The following is a 25,020-nucleotide window of genomic DNA, read 5'->3' on the forward strand; positions in this document are numbered from 1 at the left end:
AAACTCCCTTCCGGGGCTTCCGGAGATGAACCAGCCGAAGGCTGAAAATCTCCTTAAGAAAGAGAAAAAAAATACAAAACATGAACAAAGTCACAAAAGTGACTAATATCCATGCGAAAAATTAAAGAATCATAGAGACCGCAACTCGAAGAGCGCAACCATTCCCAAAGAAAACCCGGTGAGCATATAATTCAATATGGCCTACACTTACTACCACAAACTACTTTTTTGGTTCGAGTTAATTTTTATTTTGAAAGTTTTGTAACTTTCCACCTTTCCGCCTCAAAGTATTATTAGATTCCTACCCTTCCGAACATTTATGAAAAATGTATTTGGCTCCGTTTCCTGTTTATGTTACAGTAGCGTGCCAGATAAACATTCTTGAAAAAAAAAGTTCATAGACAGTGATATTTCACATTTACTCATAAAAACATACATTATTCATTTCTACTTGAACTGTTCCGTTCAGTTGGTATGCATTTACCTCTCTTTCGTGGTCATCATTTTATTTATACACTGTCACAAGCTATCTATCCGTGCTCATGCTCTACAACAATAACATTTTCTTTCACCTTTTCAGTTGACTGACTGGACCGCACTTTTCCCAAATAGTAAACTGTCTGCAATTATTTTGTTTTCTACCTCCACAAATTTGCTCTGTTCTCGACACTATTTTAATCTTCAGTATTTTTTCCGCTGCTAATCTATAAATACACATCTCACGTGTCGGTTACTAAACCGAAATAGAAGTGTTAATAACAAACTGATGAGTTTACTAAAGAACTCCTAAAATCTTGTCGTTTGTAGCAACTTTTGCATTAATTAAAGTTTTTGTTCAAAACTTTAGCCCTTATGTTGTGTTATGGTAATGAGGTTGCAGTATGTAAACGGTTGTTTTTTATCTTGTACTATTTTTGAATTGAGTTTTAGAAGACTATTTTTTATATTTTTGAAATTCCAGCATGCGCTTTTCTACAGTTTAGTATCTGCTCCCGAATTGATTAATTAACATAAAAATCATATTTTATAATATTATTGATACGGAGATTTCCGTTGTCCAGCGAAATGTAAAAGTAGTATTATTGCATTTTCTTCTTATTTTAAGTAACATTCTATATTATAACAAATAAAACATGCTCCATCGAACGATGGGGTGACTTTAGATTTCTAAACATTTATCCATAATAAAAGCTTACCTACAGATTGAAAATATAGCAATATGCATAGCGAATGACATATTCTATAAAAACAGATATTCCGTTGAAGTTTTAAACGGGAACTCAAGTCACGGAACATGCTTAACAAATTTAAAAATCATTTAGAGCAACTCCATGTTTCGAAGCAGTTGGCATGAAAACTAAATCTTAAAGTCTCATGGATTAAGCTTGAGTGAATAGTTGAGAGATTTAAAAAGAATTTATAACATAAATATAACTTTATTTTACTGTTCAGCAGATAAAATGAGATTTAATTAAGCAATTCATAATGCATTTTGTGAACCACAGCATAAATTTTGAAAACTGAATATTTTTCAATAAAAAAATAAAATAAAGAAAGACAAGAAAACTCTAATCACCTAATGTCTCTTAACAATGCTAATATGTTAATAAAACATAACGACCTGGTTACGTAATTCTAATTGTTCCAAACCACTGGTTCAACATAAAACTAGAGGGGGTTCCAAAATGTCGCACGGTGGACACGAAAAGCACTGGGGTGTAAGAAAGAAGTATGTCCTACTAATTCAGTCCCACCTGATATATAATGTGGGGTTGTATGTACGAGTAATTTTGTATATGATTGTGTTATCAGAGATCACCGAACAACCACCGAGTGCACAAATTTAGCTGGGAAAACCGACTATTTATCGTGACACAGATTCCAGCATCTCCACAAACAATTTATTCATTGTTACATTGCCCTCGATGTGAACATTTGTCCAAAACTTACGGATGATGTAATCGGCTTGGCGTAGGGAAGGCAACAATAGCAGTAGTTGCTGTTGGTGTGATACAGCTTGGTTGTGCCTAGAAAAAGAAATTTGTATTTTAGTGTTTTTTGAAAATATAATAACAACTTCCATTTGACTGAAAGATTAAAATTTTGTCTGAATAGTGAAGTGATTGTCACGAGTCTATATTCTTATTCTCTATTACGTTCAGGAGCAAATTAAGTGCTTAAATCAGAATAAAACTGTATGGTAAAACACATTTCGATCGGAGCAATTTAAAATAGTAATTCTGACCAAATTCTTTCTAATCAAAATGGAAACTGGAAACTGTAATGTTAGTAAAAAGATTATACAAAAATGCAACCGTCACGAAGTAGAGACAACAAATTTTTGGCAGATTGATATAATTTGTGCAAAACTTGATAAAAAAATATGAAATTAGTTTTCTATAAAAAGAAATTTTATTGTTATTGATAAATATCAATCATTTCGAAAATCTACCAATCAAATAATCACGTCCACGTCATACGCAGACATCACACTAATATATCGACTCAATAACATCTTTTTCACTCAACTTGAGTGAAACCAGGATCACTCGTAATGCTGTTACGCATGTTGAAAGTTGAAATTATAAAAGGTAGCTGTAATAGAACGCGGACAGTAATCAAAAAATTTCATGCTTCATTTATTACGTGTGAGATTATATCTATGTGATATTATATCTCTCACAGTTGCACAGAGATGATGTTGTGTACATCACAAGAATCTATCTTGCTCTATTCAAGCTACACATTCTCCATGTGGGTGTTTTCGCTAGCAGCCCGTTTTTTTCCATGCACAATTTTACTTTGCATTTGCTTGTACAGCAAATTTTAATTTTGTCAAAATATATTATAATCTTTATATGAGGACCGAGGCGTGGATGTGGTTTCAAGCTAACGACCATTCTTAGCTTTTATACGGTATTTTGGACGGAGAATATTTTCAATAGTTGGGTTGACAATCAGCGTGCAGTGCCTGCGTCTAATTAAAATTAAAATTTTGTAGTAAGAATATTCATCTTAAGGATTGTATTCGAAAAAATGCAACACTTTCTTTTCTGTGAATCTTTTTATTGCTCAGGTAAACATTGATGGAATTTTTGGTAAAAATAATTCAGAGCGTAATGTTACATGTGTAAAATTTCGGCACCATCTATCAAGTGGTTATCAAGATAGCTTCCAAGCAAGAAGTGCTTCGACAAAAAACTGATAGGCGCGGTTGTGAAAAATCTAGACCACGGGATCCAGACCACCAGAAAAAAGCTACGTCATTTATGCATGCTCCCTAAGCGCATTCCGAACCATTCGATTCGGGACGTGGACATAAAAATGTTAATTTTTATGGAAGGTGCCTAACCGAACCGATAAACAGAATACAGCGGCCAAATCCCGCGCCATAAAAGGTAAACCGAAAAGGGTGGTGCAGTTGAATGCATATGCTTCAAATTGATATTTTTTTAACATTTTAATACGAAGTCCGCAGAATTAGGGCGCCTTACGGTACATTAGAGCAAACGCCAAGCAAATTCCTGGTCTGGAGTTGTTAGCAAGCCCTGCCGTATGTGGCAATTTCCGCGAGCGGTCGCTACCATCAACGGCCAAGTATATGTAAAGAAGAATGCCTCCAGAATCGTCTGCCGCCCTTCCTTTAGCCCTACGAAGGTAACACTCTGACTTGGTCGGATCTGGCACCATGCCATTACGCGAAATTGGTGATGATGGTGATCACACTATCTTTAATTGTAGACAACATATAATTTAGTCGTAGGCCAGACAATGTGCTAGTTTATTCAACATTTTTATAGTAAACATTTTATGGGCTTGTTCGTTGGGTTTATCCATAGAACCAAAGTATATTGCATTAGAATGGGGTTTTAAAAAAGGGCGATATCTATTTTCCCAGGCAGAAAATGATCTTTGATATGTATTCAACATTCTTATAAAAACAGGACGTATCCAGAGAAACATTTCAAAAGGTCCTATCTGCTTTGATCGATTTTTTGACCGATCACTTTCATTTAATCACCACAACTCATTAAACACGTTATTTGATAGCGGAGGGATCACTTTTGCCTTCTGAACGAAAGCCACGTTTGGGAGAGTCGCTAAAGCTGAACTATTACCAAAATAAAAAGACCCTCCGGAAAAACGATGAAAGCAGATAGGACCTTCTGAAATGTTTATCTAGAAATGGTCTAGGTGTGACACAGAAAGAATAACTGCTATATATAGAATCAAAACCATTTTAGAGTAAAATATATACAAACATAACATAAGCAAAACATATTCGTGTTAATGTGTTGATGGCTTTCAAACTACGCTCTGTTTCTTTCGGGTGCTGCCCGAGTCAGAAAAAGTACTGTTCTGGTGGAGTCTGAAAAGCAAAAAACCGCTACACCGCAGAAACAAATTCGACATACAAGTTTAAAATGATGTATAAAACTACTCTGCAGATTTGGTGAACGATCAGTTTCAACTATTGCGTGAAGTTCTCAAATGGTCACAAAAATAAACAAAAACACAGCTGATAGCTGCTTGATTGTAATTTCAAAATTACAATGGTACAATAGCTCATAACGGAAATGATCTCCAAAATCTAAATTTATGATTGCTTGTTTACATCAACATAAGTGACAGTTTCATTTATTGAAATAATCTTGTTGAAATATATTCGCGATCTTACGATTTTTCCTCTAATTACATATCCGGAATTGCAACGGCAAAATTCATAACGCAATTTCACTAATGTGTACAGTTTTCTAATAAACCCTAATGAACAATATTTTTTCAAAAATTGTTATATTCATATTACCGTATCAGTAGTACACAGTCGTTCAGGGCGTATAGGATGCTGTCTCGTATCTTTTTCAAGGCGCTGTAATTATCCAGTCGTATATCACAATTTGATAACGATAACGCTTTTAGCAAATAATACTCTTCTTTTGTTGCTGAGATCTTCTCCAATCGTTGAGTAATTTGTGCCAACTAAATGAAATATATGAAAATAAATAATAAAAACTATTCTAATTACATGACATTTCATTGACCCACATGATTATACAGATCCAAGGCACCGCACTCCTTTGCGGTTCGCTCGTCTAACCAAAAATCAGTGGCGAAATATAGTCGACCGGAGAACGGGATTGATCGATGTGCTAACATAAGCGTCAGCAATTCCGCCCAGCTCACCTGTAGCAGTCGCATCTGATCGTTCAGCGGAAGGTCAGTGAAACCCGGTATTTGCTTTGCCCAACCGATCACACCAACTAGTTCCTTATCATAGATATCACTTAACACACTGAGCATCTCCTGGGCGTCAGCTCCCATGGTCATCCTAGAATCAGACGCTTTACCTTCTCCTTCGTGTTCACTACTATTATTGCTTCCATTGCTGTTCATTAGATCAAATCCATGCCCGATGGTTAATGGATCTGGTTCGAACGATGATAATACTTCCAATATCTTAATATCCTCTAAAGATTGCGGTGTGTACTGAAGGTTTGATTGACTTAACTGAAGCTGGTATGGGTTGGCGCAGGGATTTCTTCGGTACTTTTGGCGGCCTCCGCGAACCCTATCCAGGCGCACCCCTTCTTTTAGCATACCCATTTGAAGACACTTGCGGAATCGACATGCTTGACAAGCCTTTCTTCGCCGCTTGTTGATCTCACAGTCATTGCTAGCTGGACAAGTATATTCAATATTGCCTAGAGTTGGAAAAGTGTGTAATATATTATCTTTGTGCGTTTAATTAATCCATACCTTGGATAGTTCTCTTAAAAAATGCTTTGCACGCTTCGCAACTCGCAACGCCATAGTGAAATCCACTGGCAACATCGCCACAAACAAGACACAATCGACGAGGAATTTCCTCTTTTATCGCGTCCTGGTTTGTGCTATCACTCCCAAAATCTCCGATAACTGAGGTAGTTGAACTGCAAAACTGTCTATCCGGAGATCCAGGAGAATGCGGCCCAGCACTTCGGCCACCATGTAACTCTGTCAATAGGCTTATGTCGTTATTGCTACTTGATTTGTATTCCATCTAAAAAATAGAAAGTTCTAATTACTATGTGGTAACAAGCTAGACAGGCACTGCTAGAAAAACATCTGCCGCTTAATTATACTTTCAGTAGAATAAAATGATGAAGATTTTTGCTTGAGTATAGGTTTATCTAAGATGATATTTTATTTTACTACACAACCAACGACCAACCCGTAAACAACTGTTGTAAAACAGGTAGCTTGATTATTTTTCTAATTTTTTACGCGAAAGTACACGTACACAATAAAACAACCAAAATTTCGGTCTATAACTTCAATCTATTGCACTTATTCCACAGTCATTAGCGGTTCGAACATCATCCGTTTACCTTTGTGTTTTGGGTTCCACTATAAAGGAGATTACTTTGAGACATGCTACCAGCCGATGATGGTGAAGGACTGCAGCAGGAGGTCTCGATTAATTCCTGCTTGATACGTGCCGGCGTACCATCGCCTGCCATCATGGAGACCTACAAAAAATAAAAACAAATTAAAACCAATCGTCAGAAAATTTCGATTTATTTGTTCAAATAGTGTTAATAAAGTAAACTATTCAAAAACATTTTATTAATGACGAAAAAAATTAAACGTACCGTGAACTAAATATAACTGAATTTGACTGTCGATTTGATGCATAGATCAATCTGTCTTTGTTTGGAGATATTGAGAAACTGATATGAAGTGTGCATAATGCATTTATCTGAATTGACTTCATACGATAAATTGCGTCCATCAGTCCAATCGGCTGCAATTAAATATATCGTTGATCCACTCGTTTCGCAGTTTTTCTAGACTCTGCTAATCAACGCCGGTATATTGTTATTCTTGTTTTTTGAACATTCTTTAAAGTCGTTTGGATATACAACTGATTGATGTAATCTTGCATGGAGCTTAATACGAGCTTAAGCCGCGTGTCGCATATCAGAAACGAAGGATTGAAGTATTGCACACGCGACTGTAGATGTGATCGAAAAAAATGGACAGAAAATCCCAGAGAAGCCTTGACAGTGTATATTGACCTTTCACAAATTTACCACCTATTGCACTCTCTGTTCCACCCACGACGCTTTGGGTCGAATGAGTGCCTGCATTGATTGCATTAATGATGATGCAGTAAGATAATTTTCTCAGGGATTTCATATTTGCGTCGATCAAAAATCGCAGGTAATGATTGAAAACACGGCACAGTAAGTATGCCCAACATTGCAGAGCTTAATGCAATGTTTAGCAGTACATATTGAAAATTGCATATTCATTCTGAAATTCGTTGTTAATCTATTTATAATAACCTCCAATTAAAAAAAAGCAAATTCGCACTCAACTGGAAATTGTTCTTAGCAAGTAACTGAGTATGAGTGATGCAATGAAATAGAATGGAAACAAACACACCGCAATCGTCTTGAGACATAAAATTAGCTGAATTATTCTGGTTTCCGAAAAGAAGCAATGCAGCGAAGAAGGTGTGGCGGGTGGTTTAATCATCAGATGAGATAGTCTGAAACGGAATCGGTATACACCAGAGGAAGCGATCACGCAAAAGAACGAAGAAAATAATTATTGTAGAAATACGACTTGCACAATTCACAATGGTTTGACTGATGAATTTACTAAACTCACCGGTTCTTAAATTGTATAGTCTACAAAAAGTTGTTATCAATAACCAAGGATAAAAAATCGAAAAGTTAACATAGGGTATCGGCTATCTTATCCTCAGGGGGTAAATAAAGACCTGGAGCGTTAATTTTTTGCATGATTGTTCTTCATAATGCAGACCATCTGCCTGCAAACGATTAATTCTTTATGACTTCAATAACCCCGATAATTGAACAAACCTGGCGATACTAGAGCCGATACCCTACTTGTTTCGCCCCTATCATGTTATAATTTATTCATCTGGTGTGTTTGAAAAGTACAGTGCTTTTTCGATTCAGTAAAAAAAAAATCACCGTGATTTTGACTAAACTATGAATTTGGCGAAGTGATAAAATTCATTTTTTTGTTCGTTTCAATTTAATTTTATTTTAGTTATTCTAGCATAGTAAAAAGAGACTTATGCTTGTTTATGTGAGAGGTGAAACTGTGGAACCACTCGTTTTTATTATTTACAAATCGGCGTTTTATGAACACCAAATTGCTCGGCAATTTAAGCTTTCAATAGATTTTTTCAAACTGGCCAAAACACCTTGCCGGAGACAACGGAGATTGCGGGTTCGTGTCCCGTCTGGACGAGGGAAAATTTTTTCTAAGCCTAAAAGTCACACCTTCTATTCCCGTTCATTTTCGCATCCCCGCAAACTGCATATATTGCCCGCTTCACTAAACATAAGAATTATGTTTTCAATGCATTTTCTGCAACTGAAGCTCAGTTATTCCTGATTAAGGATTCTTTTGAAGAAACGAGATGAAATCGAAATAGAAAGCCTGAAGTGAATTTAAGGAGTAGTGGTGAAAACGAATGTTGACAAAATCGAAAAAGCACTATACTTTGTTTGTGTAAGAATGTAAAAAAAGGCATAGCCTAGGTGCTACATTCCGATTCGGAACTTGACCTCCTGTTAATTATACACGGGCTTCGCAGCCAACTGTTAAGTGTACAGGACAATTGCGGGGCTTGCGCTACGATCCTACTGACACTAACAGCAAAAACATCATACCAAGAAGACTGGGAACTCTGCCTGAGATTGAGCGACAGTTTTGGCTGCGCAGTCTTTCGAATAAAAGTGGAACTGACGCATGCTAGTGTGTGTGCTGGCGATACGAATGCAAGCCGAACGGACAGGCTGACCCACCACATACGCACACTTTATCTTCGCAGCGATGTAATTACCAGCAGTTTCATAGCAAGCTTCCACCTTGAATAGATGGAGTGCGCTGTTTGATTTGATGCTTGTCATTTGTATGGGATCGATCCAGAGATGCCAGTCTTCTTGATATGATGTTTTTGCTAACAGTCTCTCCCGAGCCGAAACTGGAACCTACGACGACTGGCTTGTTAGGCCAGCATCGTACCTCGAGACCAGCTGGGAGGGTCTGAGTCTAAGTGTTTAAGTGTCTACGAATGTATCTCTGTCTAAAAAATGTATCTCAGAAACCTATGCCGCCGCGTATAGCGAGTCAGTCCCATTTGCATTTTCAAAAGGCGACAAAACCACGTTTTTATGTGATTTCATACTATTACTTCTTACAAGACGGGACAATATGCTTCGATGTGTTCCGTGATTTTTTTTAGAACAAAGCTGTTAAGTTCACTTATTGTTACAAAACTATGCATAATCAGATACCATTTCCGCTTACTAACTCAATTTAGGTGAAAATGCAAATGGGACGGACTTGCTATACGCGGCAGTATGGTACAGAAACTATCCGATGACATTAAATAGTTCTAGCGATCATTTCAATTCATTAAGCTATAGAAACAAACTTTATAAGAGCATTCGTTTTCGAGATATTTCAACAGCAGTGAAAAAATGAGTTATTCACAAGAATGCGACTTTTTTCTAAAATTATTCGAAAATTCTCCAACTTAATTAAAATGTATGAATGATTTACGATATTGCAAAATTCACTATTTGGCAGCCAGACGATCGAGCGAACGGTACACACGAGTAGTAAAATGGTTCAAATAGATCAAATAACATTTCCTGTTTATTTTTTTTAACATATTTTCTGAATTTTACTGTCTGTATTATAATTTTCGGTTGGTAAACGGCTGGGCAATGCAGTACACCCGTACTAGTTGGCATAAAATAGACCCCAGTGTGGTCCACAGCATAATGCCCAGCAACCCCTATCCCCACCTCCACGAGGTACCGACTGGGATACGAGCAACAAGACGATACGAGGAACTTGGTCGTATGCTGACAGGCAAGGGAGAGCTGTTCTCCTTGGAGAGCAGCTTGCCTGAGCGTCTGTTCCCCAGGTCAAGGGCGGCTCAAACAGCGACTGATCCAGAGCGGACGGCTGAACTATGAAATGCGGTGTCTCGCCAGCTGCACCCAAGATGGCAGCCCCGTCACGAAACTAGGCATCGTAGCTCTAGTTAGGCAGCATGCTGAAAAAGGACCACGATTGGAGACTTGGCACTTGGAATCTTAGGACTCTGCTTGAACCGGTACTCGCGGGCATCTTGGCCAGAGAGCGACGGAAGGCAAAAGTGAAGGTAGCAGCCATACAGGAGGTGCGTTGGCCTAAAACCGGAGAGCGTGAATTCCGGGCGGTTGATCCGTTCGCGGGCACTTCTTTTAAATACCACATCTACTACAGTGGCAAACGATTAAACCGATGACGTAAAGGAGTTCTATGAGCTGAACGCACAAGTCAGAGGAGTTTTTTCGTCCCGCTATTTGTAGAGCTGTGCTTCCTCTCTACCACTAACGACAACGGCTTGAGGTTAGTGAACTTCGCCGCGGCCAGGGGAATTGCCATCTGTAGTACCCATTTTGCACGTCTGAACATTCGGAAGCACACCTGGCACACCTTCCCAATGGAGAGGCCTGCTCCCAGATCGACCACATGCTGATCGACGGCCGGTGCTTTCCAGACGTCATAGATGTGCGGTCCTTTCGAGGGCCAAACATCGACTCGGATCATTATCTCAAGGTAGGCGATATTCGCAGTGGAAGCACATCAAGTGGTAGGCATCACAACGGGGACCACACGTAGTGGGTTGTTCGATGCTGAGTGTCTCGAGGTGACGGTAGAGAAGAATCGAGCCTACGCCAACACGTTAGTAGCAGCTAACCGTGTGACGCGTCACATGTAGGAGAAATATCGGGAGGCAAGAGCTGCCGAAAAGAGGCTTCATCGCCGTATTAAATTATGTCTTATATTGAAAAAAGTCTCAGGGATCGATTGGTAGGTGTCTGATCCACGTAAAATGTTAACAACATATCAATTTTGCCCCAATTCCCCTACAATACTAAATAGGGTCCCTCGACGTTAGATTAACTTATTTGAAATCTGTTCAATGTAATATCAAGAGTGTAAGCGATATTCAAAGATACAATAACAATTTGTCTTCACATGATCTTCCCTCTTTTGCGGGGATGGGGTTTCATTTTTGGCCAGGACCGGTCAAAACACAAAAATCTCGCCTCAGCTATGAGACAGGATCATCGCGACTTCGATAAAGTTAAATGCGACCCCCTCCCCGCAAAAGGAGATGATTATGTGAAGACAAATTATTATTGTATCTTTGAGTACAGTTTACACACTTGAAATTATATTAAACAGATTTCAAATAAGTTAATCCAACGTCGAGAAGAACATATTTTAGAATTGTAGGGGAATCAGGGCAAAATTGATATGTTGTTGACATTTTACGTGGATCAGACACCTACCAAACGATTCCTGAACTTTTTTTATTGTAGTCCTAATTGTAGCACTGTGTTATCCTAAGGGTATGGTCTGAGAAACAACAACCTACGGACCGGATGGAAGGACTCATATGCCCTATCTACAAGAAAGGACATAGACTCGACTGTAGTAATTATCGAGGCATAATCCTCCTCAACTCCGCTTACAAAATTCTCTCCCGTATCCTGTTCCAGCGACTGAGGCCGTTGCAGGAAGCCTTTGTTGGAGAATACCAATGCGCTTGTCTAGTGGGACGATCTACAATGGACCAGATGTTCACCTTGAGACAGATTTTCGACAAGTTTCGAGAACACAAATTGCAGGCGCATCATCTGTTCATTGACTTGAAGGCGGCGTACGACACAGTTGAACGCAACGAGCTGTGGCAAATAATGTTAGAACTTGGTTTTTCAACAAAACTAATTAAACTGTTACGTGCGACGCTTGACGGTTTCACATCATGCGTCAGGACAGCGGGTGAATTTCCAGACGCGTTTGTCACGTTAGATGGTCTGAAGCAAGGTGACGGGCTCACGAACTTGCTGTAAAATATAGCTTTAGAAGGTGCAATACGAAGGGCAGGTGTGCAGAGGAGCGGCACCATCATCACTAATTCTCACATGCTTCTGGGCTTCGCGACGACATTGATATAATGGTCCGTAGAGCAGTTGAGGAGGCCTTTACGGCTCTCAAAAGGGAAGCTGCGAGGATTGGACGCACCATAAACACTGCCAAAACGAAGTACATGGTGGCTGGCAGAGAGCGTGGTAGTTCTGCGTATGTTGGTGCTGCGATGAAGATGGATGGGGATACTTTCGAAGTGATCGACGAATTTGTTTATCTTGGTCATGTGACAACGAGGTGAGCCGCGAGGTGAAGGGACGGATTGCGGCGGCGAATAGGGCTTATTACGGATTGCGTAGACAGCTTAGATCCCGCAGCCTACAGAGCCGTACGAAATTTGCGCTCTATAGGACTCTGATCCTCCCGGTGGCGCTCTAGGGACATGAATCGTGGACGTGGAAGGCGGCTTGAGGTCTTCGACCGTAGAATCCTGCGATCAATATTCGGAGGCAAACTAGAGAATGGGGTGTGGCGCAGGCGCGTGAATCACGAGCTGTACGAAGTATACAAACACGCTGATATTGTCAAGCTGATGAAACACGGCAGGTTACAGTGGGCTGGCTACGTAGCACGGATTAATATTTATCAGAGAACCGGATAGAGGCCGACGACTCCGAGGCAGACCTCGCACGCGCTGGATGTGTGCTGTCGACGAGGATGCCAGAGCTGCGGGTGTAAGAGAGACTAGAGAGTAGCAGCCCAAGACCGAGTTTTGTAGAGACGTATTCCGAATTCGGCATAGTATAGTATCTCAACGATCTGTCGCCATAAAAGTAAAGTAAAGTAAGTATTATAATTTTCAGTATACTAAACCAAGAACGTGTGAAATGTTTCATTCAAATCGGAACCACTCGAATTCGGACCAAAGGTCATGCGGCATGAAAACGATTAAAATCAATTTTAAATGGCAAAACTGACCCAAATATAACATTACTGGTTTATTGGTAAGTGCACAGGTGACTACGGACATTTGAACGCAGAGTGGTAGAAGTTTACAAAATCAAATTCCCTTATAATTTCCAGCATTCAGCACAAAAAAGCGAAACGTAGGTAAACGCAATTCTGAAGTCCCAGTAGAAAAATATTCCATCACGTGAAACCAAACAATAGATGCTCCGTATTAGGCTCTTATGATGGAAGAATGCGGTTTAGCGCTGATGAGACGTTTAAAAATAAACTACGTCTAGGTTAAATTTGTTCCCCTGGTTGTTTTTCCGTTTTCCCTGATATTCCCTGACTTCTCTGATCAAAAAATAAATTCCTTAAAATTCATTGATTTCCGAGGTTTTCGCTATCCTAGAATGAAATTTTTACCGATTTTGCAGGAATGCTAGGCAGATTCCATAAAATGCTACACAATTAAGTTGATAAATAATGCCCATTATTCCTAACCAGAGAAATTGAATACGTATTAAAAAAAGGTATTTATGGGAATTTAAAAATAGTACGGTTTCAATCAAATGATCCAAAATTTTATAAAATATAAAGCGAGCATATTTCCATAGGATGGCATCGTCAGGGATGAAAATAACTATGCGTCCACATTTCAACAGATCCAATGAAGGCGCTTCTGAATATTCGCCATAGAGAAACAGTTCCAATTGTAGAACTAAAATCTTTAAAATTTAATCTGTCACACGCTCTCCGGATCAAATCTTCAACACAATATTCAAAGGTATGCACTAAAGCACGTCACCTAGCAATAACCCCTCTAACTGATCTACTTTGAACTGCAAATGATGATGAGCATCGATACAATGTTAGGGAAAGTAATTTGTAGATAATCCTGTTTATCGTCTTTTTGTACTTTGAAAACAACAAGCTCTGTTCAGCTTATGAGTATCGGGATCCAATTTATCTGTCAATGAGGCGGAAGCGAAAATTTTCATTACACCTTGAGACGTAATTTAAATTTCATAAACTAATTACATTTTTTGTCTTATAAATTTTGAAAAGTAGGCAATGTGCGTAATTTTTTCGATGATGCCAAAAATGAAATGAGTGTGATTTAGACTTAGGAAAAATTTACCTCGTCCAAACGGGACTCGAACCCATAATCACATTTGTAATCTTCAAGAAGATTTTTATTCGATTTTGGATTTTTAACTAAGGCATTTACCAGCAATACGAAAAAAAAACAATAAAGTGTCTGTACCCTGAATATATTTTGAAAAAAATTCCTAGCGCTAATTAAATAACGTATATAAATGCACGAGATAGCCGCAAAATAATTTAAACTCGATCCGTTCTCCCTATCCAAATTACACAACCCAATTAATCCACTCACTTAACACTACACTTAACGACCACACGAGCGCAGAGAACCCGACCATATGAGTGGAACATAGATATACATTTTTGCTCGGTCAAGTTCAAGGCAAACTAGCGTAAATAAGGGGTGTGTAGCCAACTCATTATCGAAAATTTTCGCCAAGCGTCGGGGTATAATCATCATCAGAGTCATTACTCTAGTCAGTGCCAAACGAAGGATTATGAAATACGATCATTTTCGTTGCTGCTATATGACAAGCCCCGGTTCCCAAGCAGCAAAATTTGTTTCGTTAATGAGCTTTGTGCATCACAGCAACAAATTCTTATGCGAAATTAAGTTGCAGTTACATCTCAGTTTCATACACAATGACAAAAAAAGCGCAGGAGGTGGAGCCAATTGCAACATTTTCGTTGTTTCAACACAAGTTTCAAGAATGAAACCGCAATGTGTATGAACTTATGCATGGAATTTGATAACAACATGGTTAATGCTGCATTGCAAGTTCATGGCTCAGTTTTAAATATTGCTTCCCTTATCATGCCAATGCAATGGTCATTACCAGTTTTTAATTTTGCTTCTTCAATCCATCAGTACCTTAGCGTGATAATGAAATTCAAAGCAATTTATCATATCGTTCAGAGACCCACACTTTTTGGACGACTTCTAGTCCAAGCACCCAAGAGTTACAACGCAGTGAATAACCTCATCTCAAAAACAAATATAAGGCGATTGAGCAAAAGTTGCTGTTACATGGCTTCAGAACATGACAGCAACTTTTAGAAGTATTTTTGTGTGTTTGTTTTTTGTATCTCGCAAGCATCACGTTGGCAACCTGTATGCTCCACCCACTAGATCTATTCAGTGAAGGTTAGGTTTTCAAATGCCGTTTATACGTTTCAACAACAAATCTAACCTCGCGAATTACGTTGTTGGTGTGAAGATTTTTGAAGCAGCGATGTAACTTTAGTTGTTGCTTGTTTCTTTACAATTTCATCGTAGTAACAAAAAATGTTTCTTAAAACCTCGGAATTTCATTAGTGCAACAAATGATCACAATTTATTTTTTTATTATGTTTCAATTGTTGCTTGGGTTATCTGTTGTTTGGTGTGTGGGAAATGTTTTCCCAGCTTGTGCGATGCGTTGGATCGCCTTCTTTCTGATATGGAGATCAAGTGAAAGCAAAATAGCCTACAACTTTGATGAAGATGAAATTATGTGGAAATTGTCAGTGGAATGTTATATCTAGTCCACAGTGTGCACAAATATTAGCAAACGCAGGATATTTAATATACTCACACTAAATAAACGCACAGATATATAAATGTTGGCATTGAAATATCACTAGCAAATTTGAATATATAAATTTGGAGGAGAAATTGTTTCAAAAAAAAAAATATTTTAACGAATGATGCGCTGAAAACGCGTAATTCTAGGAACCTTTAGTTTCCACATTTGTCAACTCTGTCAGTTAAAAAAATAAAAAAAAAATCGACGATACCAACTTCTTACTAAATAGGTTTGAAGGTAGGTACGGTGTTTATATAATGGAAATTGTTTCGGGTTACCGATGTATGATAGAGTTTGATTCAATTATGCTATCAGTGAAGATGTTTCAAAACATTACCCCGCGGTATGAGCAAAACAAAAGAACATTGCGCAAGTTGCATGTGCCTTCCGAGTGAGAGCTTGCTCATCTGTTTGCTGTTGCCAACACAGATAGTAAGCATTGAAAGAGAATTATAGTATAGTTTAACTATAGAAGAAAAACTTTCAAGATTCAATTAATCAAAATACTAATTATATAACGGGGATTATAATGAATAAATGTAACCCTCAATTCTGTATGCTTGGCGACACGCTTGGTTGCAGAAAAATATGAGAGAAATGTTATGGAAACGACAGTATCCGAACGCTAGACATTGTAAGGGTATACTGTCGCCCAGTTATTGATTCATACTCGTTGAACCAGCTGATTTCATTCGAACGTTGTAAAATACATTTGAATGTTCTAGCAGTATGGAAGCTCCGTACAGCAGTAGGTGCAACAGCGTAAAGATGATATTTGAATTACTGATTCGAGCCAATGAGCACTGAACGATTGCATGACAAACTCATGGAATCACTATCACTCGTGCTTTTTTACAAACGAATCATTTTTCCAGCTTAGAATTGTTTCGAATTTCAAAAGAAAAGAAAAAATCAAAAACTCTACGATAAAAGTCTCTGGCCAACGGAAACATCCAGGAATTTAACGCCCTTCTAAATAAACCATACTAAAGCTTTTACTATTCATTAACGTTATAGGACACATGAGGAGCAGCATTAGATTTCATACCTCAAGCGGTCCAGAAACGCCACGTTCGAGTTAGAATGATTAAATTCTTTTGGCATGCGTACCCACGAGTAAATATAATTAAAACACAAGAGGATTACGCATAAATATGGAAGCAGAGCCCAGATTATTGGATTTTTTTTCGACATAGACTTCGTTAGTGCACAGGATAGTGACTCTAACGATTTCTTTAAACCTGTAAAATCTCTATCGTAGGGTTTAACCCCACTTGTCAAGAAAGGGGATATTATCTTACAACTAACATAATTGCAAACGTTCTGATTATAAAGAAAGCTTGTCGTAGCAATTAAGGATTGCAACGATTTTCGTTGAAAGTCGGTAATAATTTTACTTATAATAGCTTCTAATATTTCGACACTAGAAAATCGAAAAAATAACTTTATTCTGAATCCTTTGATTTCTCATTTGTTAAACAACAGTTTGACCAAATTAGCACAACATAAAGTACTGTTGGTTTGAAAATTTGTAAATTAAAAGTTTATTCTTTGAACAAAGCTTTGAATGTCTATTAATAAGAGGATAAAAACATCTCACTTTCGGTGTGCTCTTAAAAAATAGTTTACTTTGTGTAGCGATATGTTGCGATAAATTAAAAATAAAGACAATAGTACAATTCATGCCCACTATTAAGTACTGAATAAACTGTCAAATTATTTTTGATTTTTTGAATAAAGCAAACAATTGAATCACTTTGTCCTCAATAAGATCAACTTACATATACAAAATGTGACTGTCATCTCCTAATCCTTATAATTCCTGCTGACCACATTTTGGAATATTACCCGTTTGCTTTTAAAAAGAAATCTAAACTAAATACTTAATGAACACTAGTTCTAGATGGATATAATTTTGTCAGTTGGCCACTTACAACTAATTGTGACAACGGAAATAAACCAAAAAGAAATATGATACTGATATTTACACTGTCCACTCAAATCCTTCGTAGTCGATGTTACGCCGTAGCTCAAGTCATTCACAACGAAGACTTAGTATCACACTAAAGTTTAAATCTAGAACCCCGGGGCATGGAACACCATTCACAGCTCAACTCATTCTAATTTGATTTTCGTAACAAGTCGATCTTTGGTATAAAAAAACTTTTGTTTTACCCAGATAGAAGTTTCAAGAAACTGAGAAAAATATAACACTAACGTTTATTATTGTTTCGATTTGGATAAAACAATATGCTACCTCTTCTAGATAGATTTCAAAGGTTTGTTCCTGAAACGATGAACACCACAAAACATAGCATTTATTCAACAAAAATTCTAAACTGAAGATTCCAGCATAAGTTTGGCATTGCATAACAATTTGTAGACAAACGTAAACCAAACAAATACTAGTTCATTTTCTAGATGTAAACACCTACCACTTCTTGCATCCAGCTATCCATCATCACTTGAATCTACTAGTCACTTCTTTCGCACGCTAACTACTGACGATAGTAAGAACAGAAAATTGGGTTCTGTAATTTATTTTGTTTGTGAAGTCGTATACAACTACTACTTCAAATCAGACGCCGGTTCCACTTCACCTAGTCAAGCTGACACACAATTATTGCGCTTGCTTCTATACCCCCAGAAATCAGAAGCATACAAAAAAAAAACGAGCAACACACCTAATGTAATAATTACAATCTGTGTACTTCTTCCTTTTATTGGCCGAATTCGCTTGCAAGTTTCGCTAGTTCTTCGCGTATCAACGGTGAACTGAACACACATCAGCCGACAACACCACCACTTTATGTTTTGTTCATTTCCTTCAACTTTGGAGCGCTTGCCTCCTACCGTCTATCGGAAGCAAAGCAGAAGAAGAAAAGCAAAAATTCACTTTTATTCTCGCTATTTCAACCGCAGTAACACATATACTCAAGACGTAGAAAACAACACCAAATTGTTATTAAATTTTACGGCTTTGTTGGCACTGTGGATCTCTAGATCAGGTTTTTCTGGATTGGTTTGAAAGTCCTTAAACTAAAATTCGAATTTTGGTTTCATTTCAGTCAGACACTTCGACAAAAAAAGACACTAAAAATGTAGTTCACAAAAGCTTTTGTTTATACCGCTTCAATTGTCGATACTAAACCTTTCGTAACTTAGATTCTATGCACTGAGCATAATATTATACTGTAAAAGTTCTGACTCGTTCCAAGACCAGAACTGGCGCATTTAGATCCGAATCGAGCGACATGAAGTCTCGCACTGAAAGAGATACGATTCGCGGATTTTATTTTTCATATATTCTCACTCTTCTGGCTGAAGCGCTTTGGGGCCTAGCAATATAAACTTCAGCCGGTACACCGTCGAATGACGCCGGTAATGATCATGATGATGATGGTGATGCCGATAATCATGACAGCCAGATGTATGTACAGTCAAACCAATCTACTACAACACTCTATGAAGAGACAACTCGGGTTGGATTGAAACAAGCACATGCTAGCAGAACCTTCACTATTATTAGCTTATAAAATGTGCAAACGCTCTCTAACTAAAACCCTTGAATCGTTTAGTTGACCATAGAACAATAGGTATATTCGAAAATCCTGGCTGCCTAAGATCCACTAGTACTGAGAAAATAAATGCTCACTGTACCAATATAAAAAGTCTGGCGCTTTTGAATGGGAAGCTCGAAACAACGATGAAAACATCGCGGCTCGCTTCCCAAAGATCACAAAGGCACGAGGTGGCGTACACCTACTGATACACTAACGTCGAATACGCCAGAAACAGCTGTCAGTGTGGGTTTCGGAAAGGGACCCCGCGAAATCATATGGATAATTGAGGGAAGGCGGATACATTGAAAATGGATGCCGAAGCTACTACAATCATATGAACGTATGATGACACTCGAGCTTCAAAAATTTCTGAAAGGTAGATCTGTGCGAGCAATAATTACTGATAGATGTTTAAAACATAAGATCGTCGGCAATGATTCATTATTCGACTCTGTGATACGCGCAGATTCCCCAACTAATAACATGAAAAAGAAAATACGGGTGTCTAGTTAGTTACCATCAGGAATACCAAAATAAAATTTGAACTGTACACAAATCAAAATATAATTCAAATAAAATAATTATTATGAAACCTCAACTGGAAAACTTCGAACCCTATCAAAATTATGACAAAGATAAAATTTTAAATAATCAAATGTTAAAATATGCACTGAAGAAGCGGTATACTCCTATTGAAACATGAAATACAAATTTATTCGAACATTATTTTTTAAATCTTAAAATTAAAAATTATGAAAATGATAAGATCCTACACTGGAATAAATCATTACAAAAACAAAAAGTGATTTTAAAATATCGGTCATCTCAGTTTTTTTTTCAAAATTAGTTTTTTTAAATAGACAGTTCAGTTGGGTACCTAAAATTCAACTGAACAAACCAAAGTGAGACCTTTTATGAACAAACGCCCTTTTAAGAACAAACAAAAACTTTTCCCTGTTTGACGTGGTTTCCGGTTTTTTTTTCTTCTCAGACGTTCAGTAATAACAAAAGTTAGAGAAAGGATGTCAAAGGATGGTTTTTAGGAAATTGTTTGAATTTTCATTTGAAAATATTGAAAAAATAAGTTTGGAGATCCTACACAGATTACAAATACACAAAAAGTGATATTGAAGGTATGTTTGTAGCCTAAATCACTTCTGAACAAACCAAAGTGGGCACTCTTGAGGAAAAATGTTTGCCTTTCTCCTAGAAAGGTATAGCAAACACTTGCAAAACCGAAGATATAAAAGTGCTCCAAAGGGCCGAATGGCATATATCACTCGACTCAACTCGACGAGCTGATCATTTTTTGTGTGTGTGTGTATGTGTGTGTGTATGTATGTGCAGATTTTTATCCTCACTCACTTTTCTCAGAGATGGCTGGACCGATTTTCAAGAAATTAATTGCAAATGAATGGTCTTGTTGTCCCATAAGACCCTATTCAATTTTATTGTAATCGGATTTTTAGTTTTGAGGTTATGGTGCTTATTACGGGAGTCACTTCACGGTGAAATCAGAGTGAAGGGAACAAAATCCTATTACGGGACTCACGTAAGCGAGAAAAACGTCGCGAAGTGACATCTGCCGTGGAATCTGGGTTATTATGAGTGTCATATCAGTGAAGTGAGAACGGAAAAAGCGACGTTTCGCGTGGAATTATTTCACGACCATTTTGAACGGTGAAATGATTCCACGAAGCTGCCATAAGTCTTAAAGTTGATTGATTTGTGATCTAATGGTAAATATTGGATTTATTCTTCAGTAACGAAGCGAATCAGAGTTTGATCCGTGCCTTAAAGCGGTCAATTTTTCATTTTTTTGCCCGATGAAAAAAATGCAAACTAGTTCAGGAAATTTTCGATCCCGAAAAAAACATTTTTTTTTTGATGCCGAATGTCTTAGAAATGCAGAACACGTCAAGATCTGGTGTTATCTAAAAAAAACGGGAAAAAACAACTTTCTGGGACTTAGAGCTTTTTGAGCTGGGAAACAATCTCATTTCACTTGTCCTATTCTCAATTTCACTTCACTGTCAATCTCACTCCACGGAGGTGATTTTTGTCACCTCACTTGAGGTGGAATCGGGAATAGGTCTAAAAAAGTGAAGTGAGCGTGAGAGTGAAATATATTCCACCGTGAAGTGTCTCCCGTAATAAGCACCTATGTATCAAAATGTAAAAATCATGAAACATCATTATCTCTAAAACCACACAACCGATTTGAACAAAATTGGTTTCAAATGAACGGGCTACCTGAAAAAACCTTAACTTTTGAATTTTATTAAGATTGAACTTGTGGTTCAAAAGTTATGAAAAGAAACGTGTTCTCAAGACTGTTTTATCTCACTCATGTTTCTCAGAGATGGCTGGACCGATTTTGATAAAATCAGTGTCAAATGGAAGGTCCAATTGCTCCGTAGGACCCTATTGATTTGTTTTGCACTCGGACTATTACTTTGACTGTTATATTTAAAAAAGGGGAAATCAAGCTATGAAAAGAAACATATTCCGAAGACTACTTGGACTCACTCAATTTTCTCAGAGATGGCTGACCCGATTTCCACAAAACTAGTGTCAAATGAAAAGTCTAGCTGCCTCATAACACCCTATTGAATTTTGCTGTAATCGAACTGTAACTTCGTCTGTATTGTACCGAAATGTGAAAATCACGAAACTTCATTATCTCAGAAACTACACAACCAAATTGATCAATATTACTATCAGATGAGCGGACTAGTTAAGCGTTAACTGAAGCATTATGATTGAACACGTGGTTTCAAAGTTTGTCCTATACGTTCCCATTTCATTTGATTATAATCGAACTTAAGCAACCGTTATGTATTAAATTGTTAATAAAACAACGGAAGTCTATTATCGCAAAGATTACATGACTTATTTGAACATAACTAGTGTCATACGAACGAGCCATCTCTCAAACTTACAAATAACAATTTGATATGTGGCTCAAAAGTTACGGAAAGAAAAGAAATTCAAAGACTATTTGAAATTATACTCGCTTTGATCGTTATATGTGGCCTCAACATAATTTAAATGTGGTGTCGTACTATTTGAACGTTCCAAATTCATTGATTCCTTGCGATATGTTTAAAGTCTGCAAATACACGACAAATCGGCCATAGGATATGAACAAAGTCAAATAAAAAATCGTTTGAAATGATTGGTTTTATCGAAATGACAACATCCTCGGCTTTTGGCTTCTGTACATCGCCTTAATTCTGAATATAGCCGTATTGGGTGGTATTCGGTCATTTTCAGCAGATTTGGCATCAATATGACATCGGAAATACCCATTTTGGGAGGTATTTAGTTATTTTGGTTGTTTTCCAGAAAGTAAAAGTGGTCGACTTTAAATACAAAATGGTGTCCAACATTGACCAATGTTTGGTTTCTATGCATCATCTCGATATTCGATATTCGGTCATTTTCGACTGTTTCCTAGAAGTTGCCATTAAGCAATTCAAAATGGTGCCTGATTGGTTATTTTAGGCTGTTCTTAACAACTCGGAAGTCGCCGTATTGGATTTCAAAATGGTATTTAAGATAACTTCTGGCCCCTGAGCGTCATTCTGGTTGAAGAAACACCCATATTGGTAGTTATTCGATCATTTTCAGCTGTTTTTCAGAAACCGGAAGTCGTCATCTTGGAATTCAAAATGGTATCTGTGGTCGATTTGAGCTCCTGTGTATCATTCTAGATCCGGATATTATTATATTGGGTGGAAATCGGCCATTTTTGGCTGTTTTCCAGAAACAATCCAAAATGTTGTCTGAGGTTGATTATGGAACATATTTGTTACCACTAAAAACTTTCAACAACCAAATATGGTTTCATTTAGTTGATTAGTTCGCGAGATGTGCAGAGATTTGTACAGAAACATGTGCTTCCAGAAGAGAGAGAGGGGCGTCGAACCATCATGGACATATCAGTTACCTCTAAAAACATTCTCATACCAAATTTGATTGTATTTTCTTGATTGGTTCTTGAGCTGTGCGAAATTTGTGTTTCATTTGTATGGGATCCCTCCGTCATAGAAAAGGGAGGGGTGTCAAACCATTTTCCTTTTTTTTACCTCTAAAAATATTCACCTGCCAAATATGGTTCCATTCAGTTGGTTAGTTCTCAGGATGTGCAGAAATCTGTGTTTCATTTGTATGGCACCCCTCCCTTCCAAAAGAAGGAGGGGTGTAAAAACATTATGGACATATTTTTTACCACTAAAAACATTTACCGGCCAAATTTGGTTCCATTTAGTTGATTAGTTCTCGAGATGTGCATAAATTTGTGATTCATTTGTATGGGACCCCTCCCTTCCAGAAGAAGGAGGGGTCTCATACTATCATAGGAACCTGTATCGGCACCAAAAACCCCTACATACAAATTTTCACGTCGATCGGTTCGGTAGTTTTCAAGTCTATATGAATCAGACAGACAGACCGGACTGCATTTTTATATGTATAGATTACAACATCATTTTTTTAGAACCTTAAGAGTGAATATACATTAATTGGATTGAAGCGTTTACGTAAATCTATTTTTACATATAATAAGTTTGAATGAGAAAGGCTGGGTCTGACCGCTAGGTGGATTAATTTAGGTTTTTCCAAGTGGCTTCATACATGGTCGTTTAGGAGCCGTTTGAAAAAGTTTTTGTTAAAAAACTTTTTTTCCTTATGAGTGCCCAATATGGTTTGTTCAGAAGAATTTTAATCAAAAATTCAAAAAAAAAAATTAAATATTTTTTTTAAATGTTTTTTTTTTTAGCGTAGGATCTCAAATCTATTTTTATTAATAGTTTCGAATAGTAAGGCCTACCCAGCGACAAAGTTTCATTGAATTCTGAGAAGGTGCTACTAGCCTCCCAGTCGAGTTGATGCGAAATCCTTGTTCTACTTCGACTGCGTAATGTTTTGCTTTGCAGTTACTAATTTTTGTGAAAAATTTAATACATAAGCAAACAAGTTGAATCAAGCATAATCGAGAGATATTGACTTTGCCATAAGCAAAATTAATCCAAAAGTCCATCAGTCGATCAAAACATTTTCTTGTAGAAATACATGATCACCAAAAGTCTGGAAAAATACTGTACGCTACTAATTCCACTTGCCTCGGTACCTACTTTCTCCCAGTGAAACTAGACGCGGTAAATAAACAGGATTATCGCTGTTACGCGCATTGATTAATAAACACAACCTACGTCTAGCTGATCTATATTTGGCTTCGTACAGATCATAATTCACGATTACGAGTAATTCGGAGGAGTGCAATCACGTTTGCACTAACGTGATTGTTATATATATATATATATATATATATATATATATATATATATATATATATATATATATATATATATATATATATATATATATTTTTTTTTTTTTTTTTTTTTTTTGGCTGGCATTGCATACAATTATTAGTGAAATCCGGGCACTTCCTAGTCACTCTCTCACTTATTCAAAGCGTGCTGATTCGTTACCGATTCGGCTAAGACCTTGAAAGACCTCTAAAACCCATATAATACTATGGTAAAATAATTCATAGCCAAATGCGAACGACAGCAGCTTCGATTTCCAAAGTGCAGATCAATCTTGAGTTGTTTTTTGTTCCGTCTCAATCTCAGCTGATCAGTTGCCCGAAAATAGATTGGCATAGAGACATAAATTTTGAATACAATAACTGCTGTATCTTCTAGTTTTTGTACCACTGTCTTCGATATTTTATTGAGGAATTTTCTTGATAGCTACACTATATTTTGCAGATGATTCCAGCTTACTTGTTTAATTATAATTAATCTCTATCACAAATATTTGAAGAATAAGCTGCAGTCAGTTGGCGGGTTAAAACAATTTTCAAGATC

General features: G+C 37.4%; 1 protein-coding gene across 6 annotated transcripts in view; it reads right to left on the reverse strand.

Annotated features, from left to right (window-relative positions):
• Positions 1-437: 437 nt before the first annotated feature.
• Positions 438-25,020, reverse strand: part of LOC129719115 (steroid hormone receptor ERR2) — a 98,313-nt gene continuing 73,730 nt past the window's right edge. For 3 of the 6 annotated variants that reach the window (XM_055670543.1, XM_055670524.1, XM_055670552.1), the window contains 5 exons: positions 6,369-6,509; positions 5,758-6,040; positions 5,047-5,702; positions 4,808-4,980; positions 438-2,027 (listed from right to left, as the gene is read on the reverse strand). In XM_055670543.1, the coding sequence (XP_055526518.1) occupies positions 1,865-2,027; positions 4,808-4,980; positions 5,047-5,702; positions 5,758-6,040; positions 6,369-6,503 (1,410 nt within the window). In that variant the 5' untranslated portion in view covers positions 6,504-6,509 and the 3' untranslated portion in view covers positions 438-1,864. Of the gene's footprint in view, positions 2,028-4,807; positions 4,981-5,046; positions 5,703-5,757; positions 6,041-6,368; positions 6,510-6,632; positions 9,277-18,013; positions 18,724-25,020 lie in introns of those variants that run through there. The other 3 variants (XM_055670569.1, XM_055670533.1, XM_055670560.1) reach the window with 3 other exon arrangements.

This window comes from Wyeomyia smithii, chromosome 1 (assembly GCF_029784165.1).
Source record: "Wyeomyia smithii strain HCP4-BCI-WySm-NY-G18 chromosome 1, ASM2978416v1, whole genome shotgun sequence".
NCBI lineage: Eukaryota > Metazoa > Arthropoda > Insecta > Diptera > Culicidae > Wyeomyia > Wyeomyia smithii.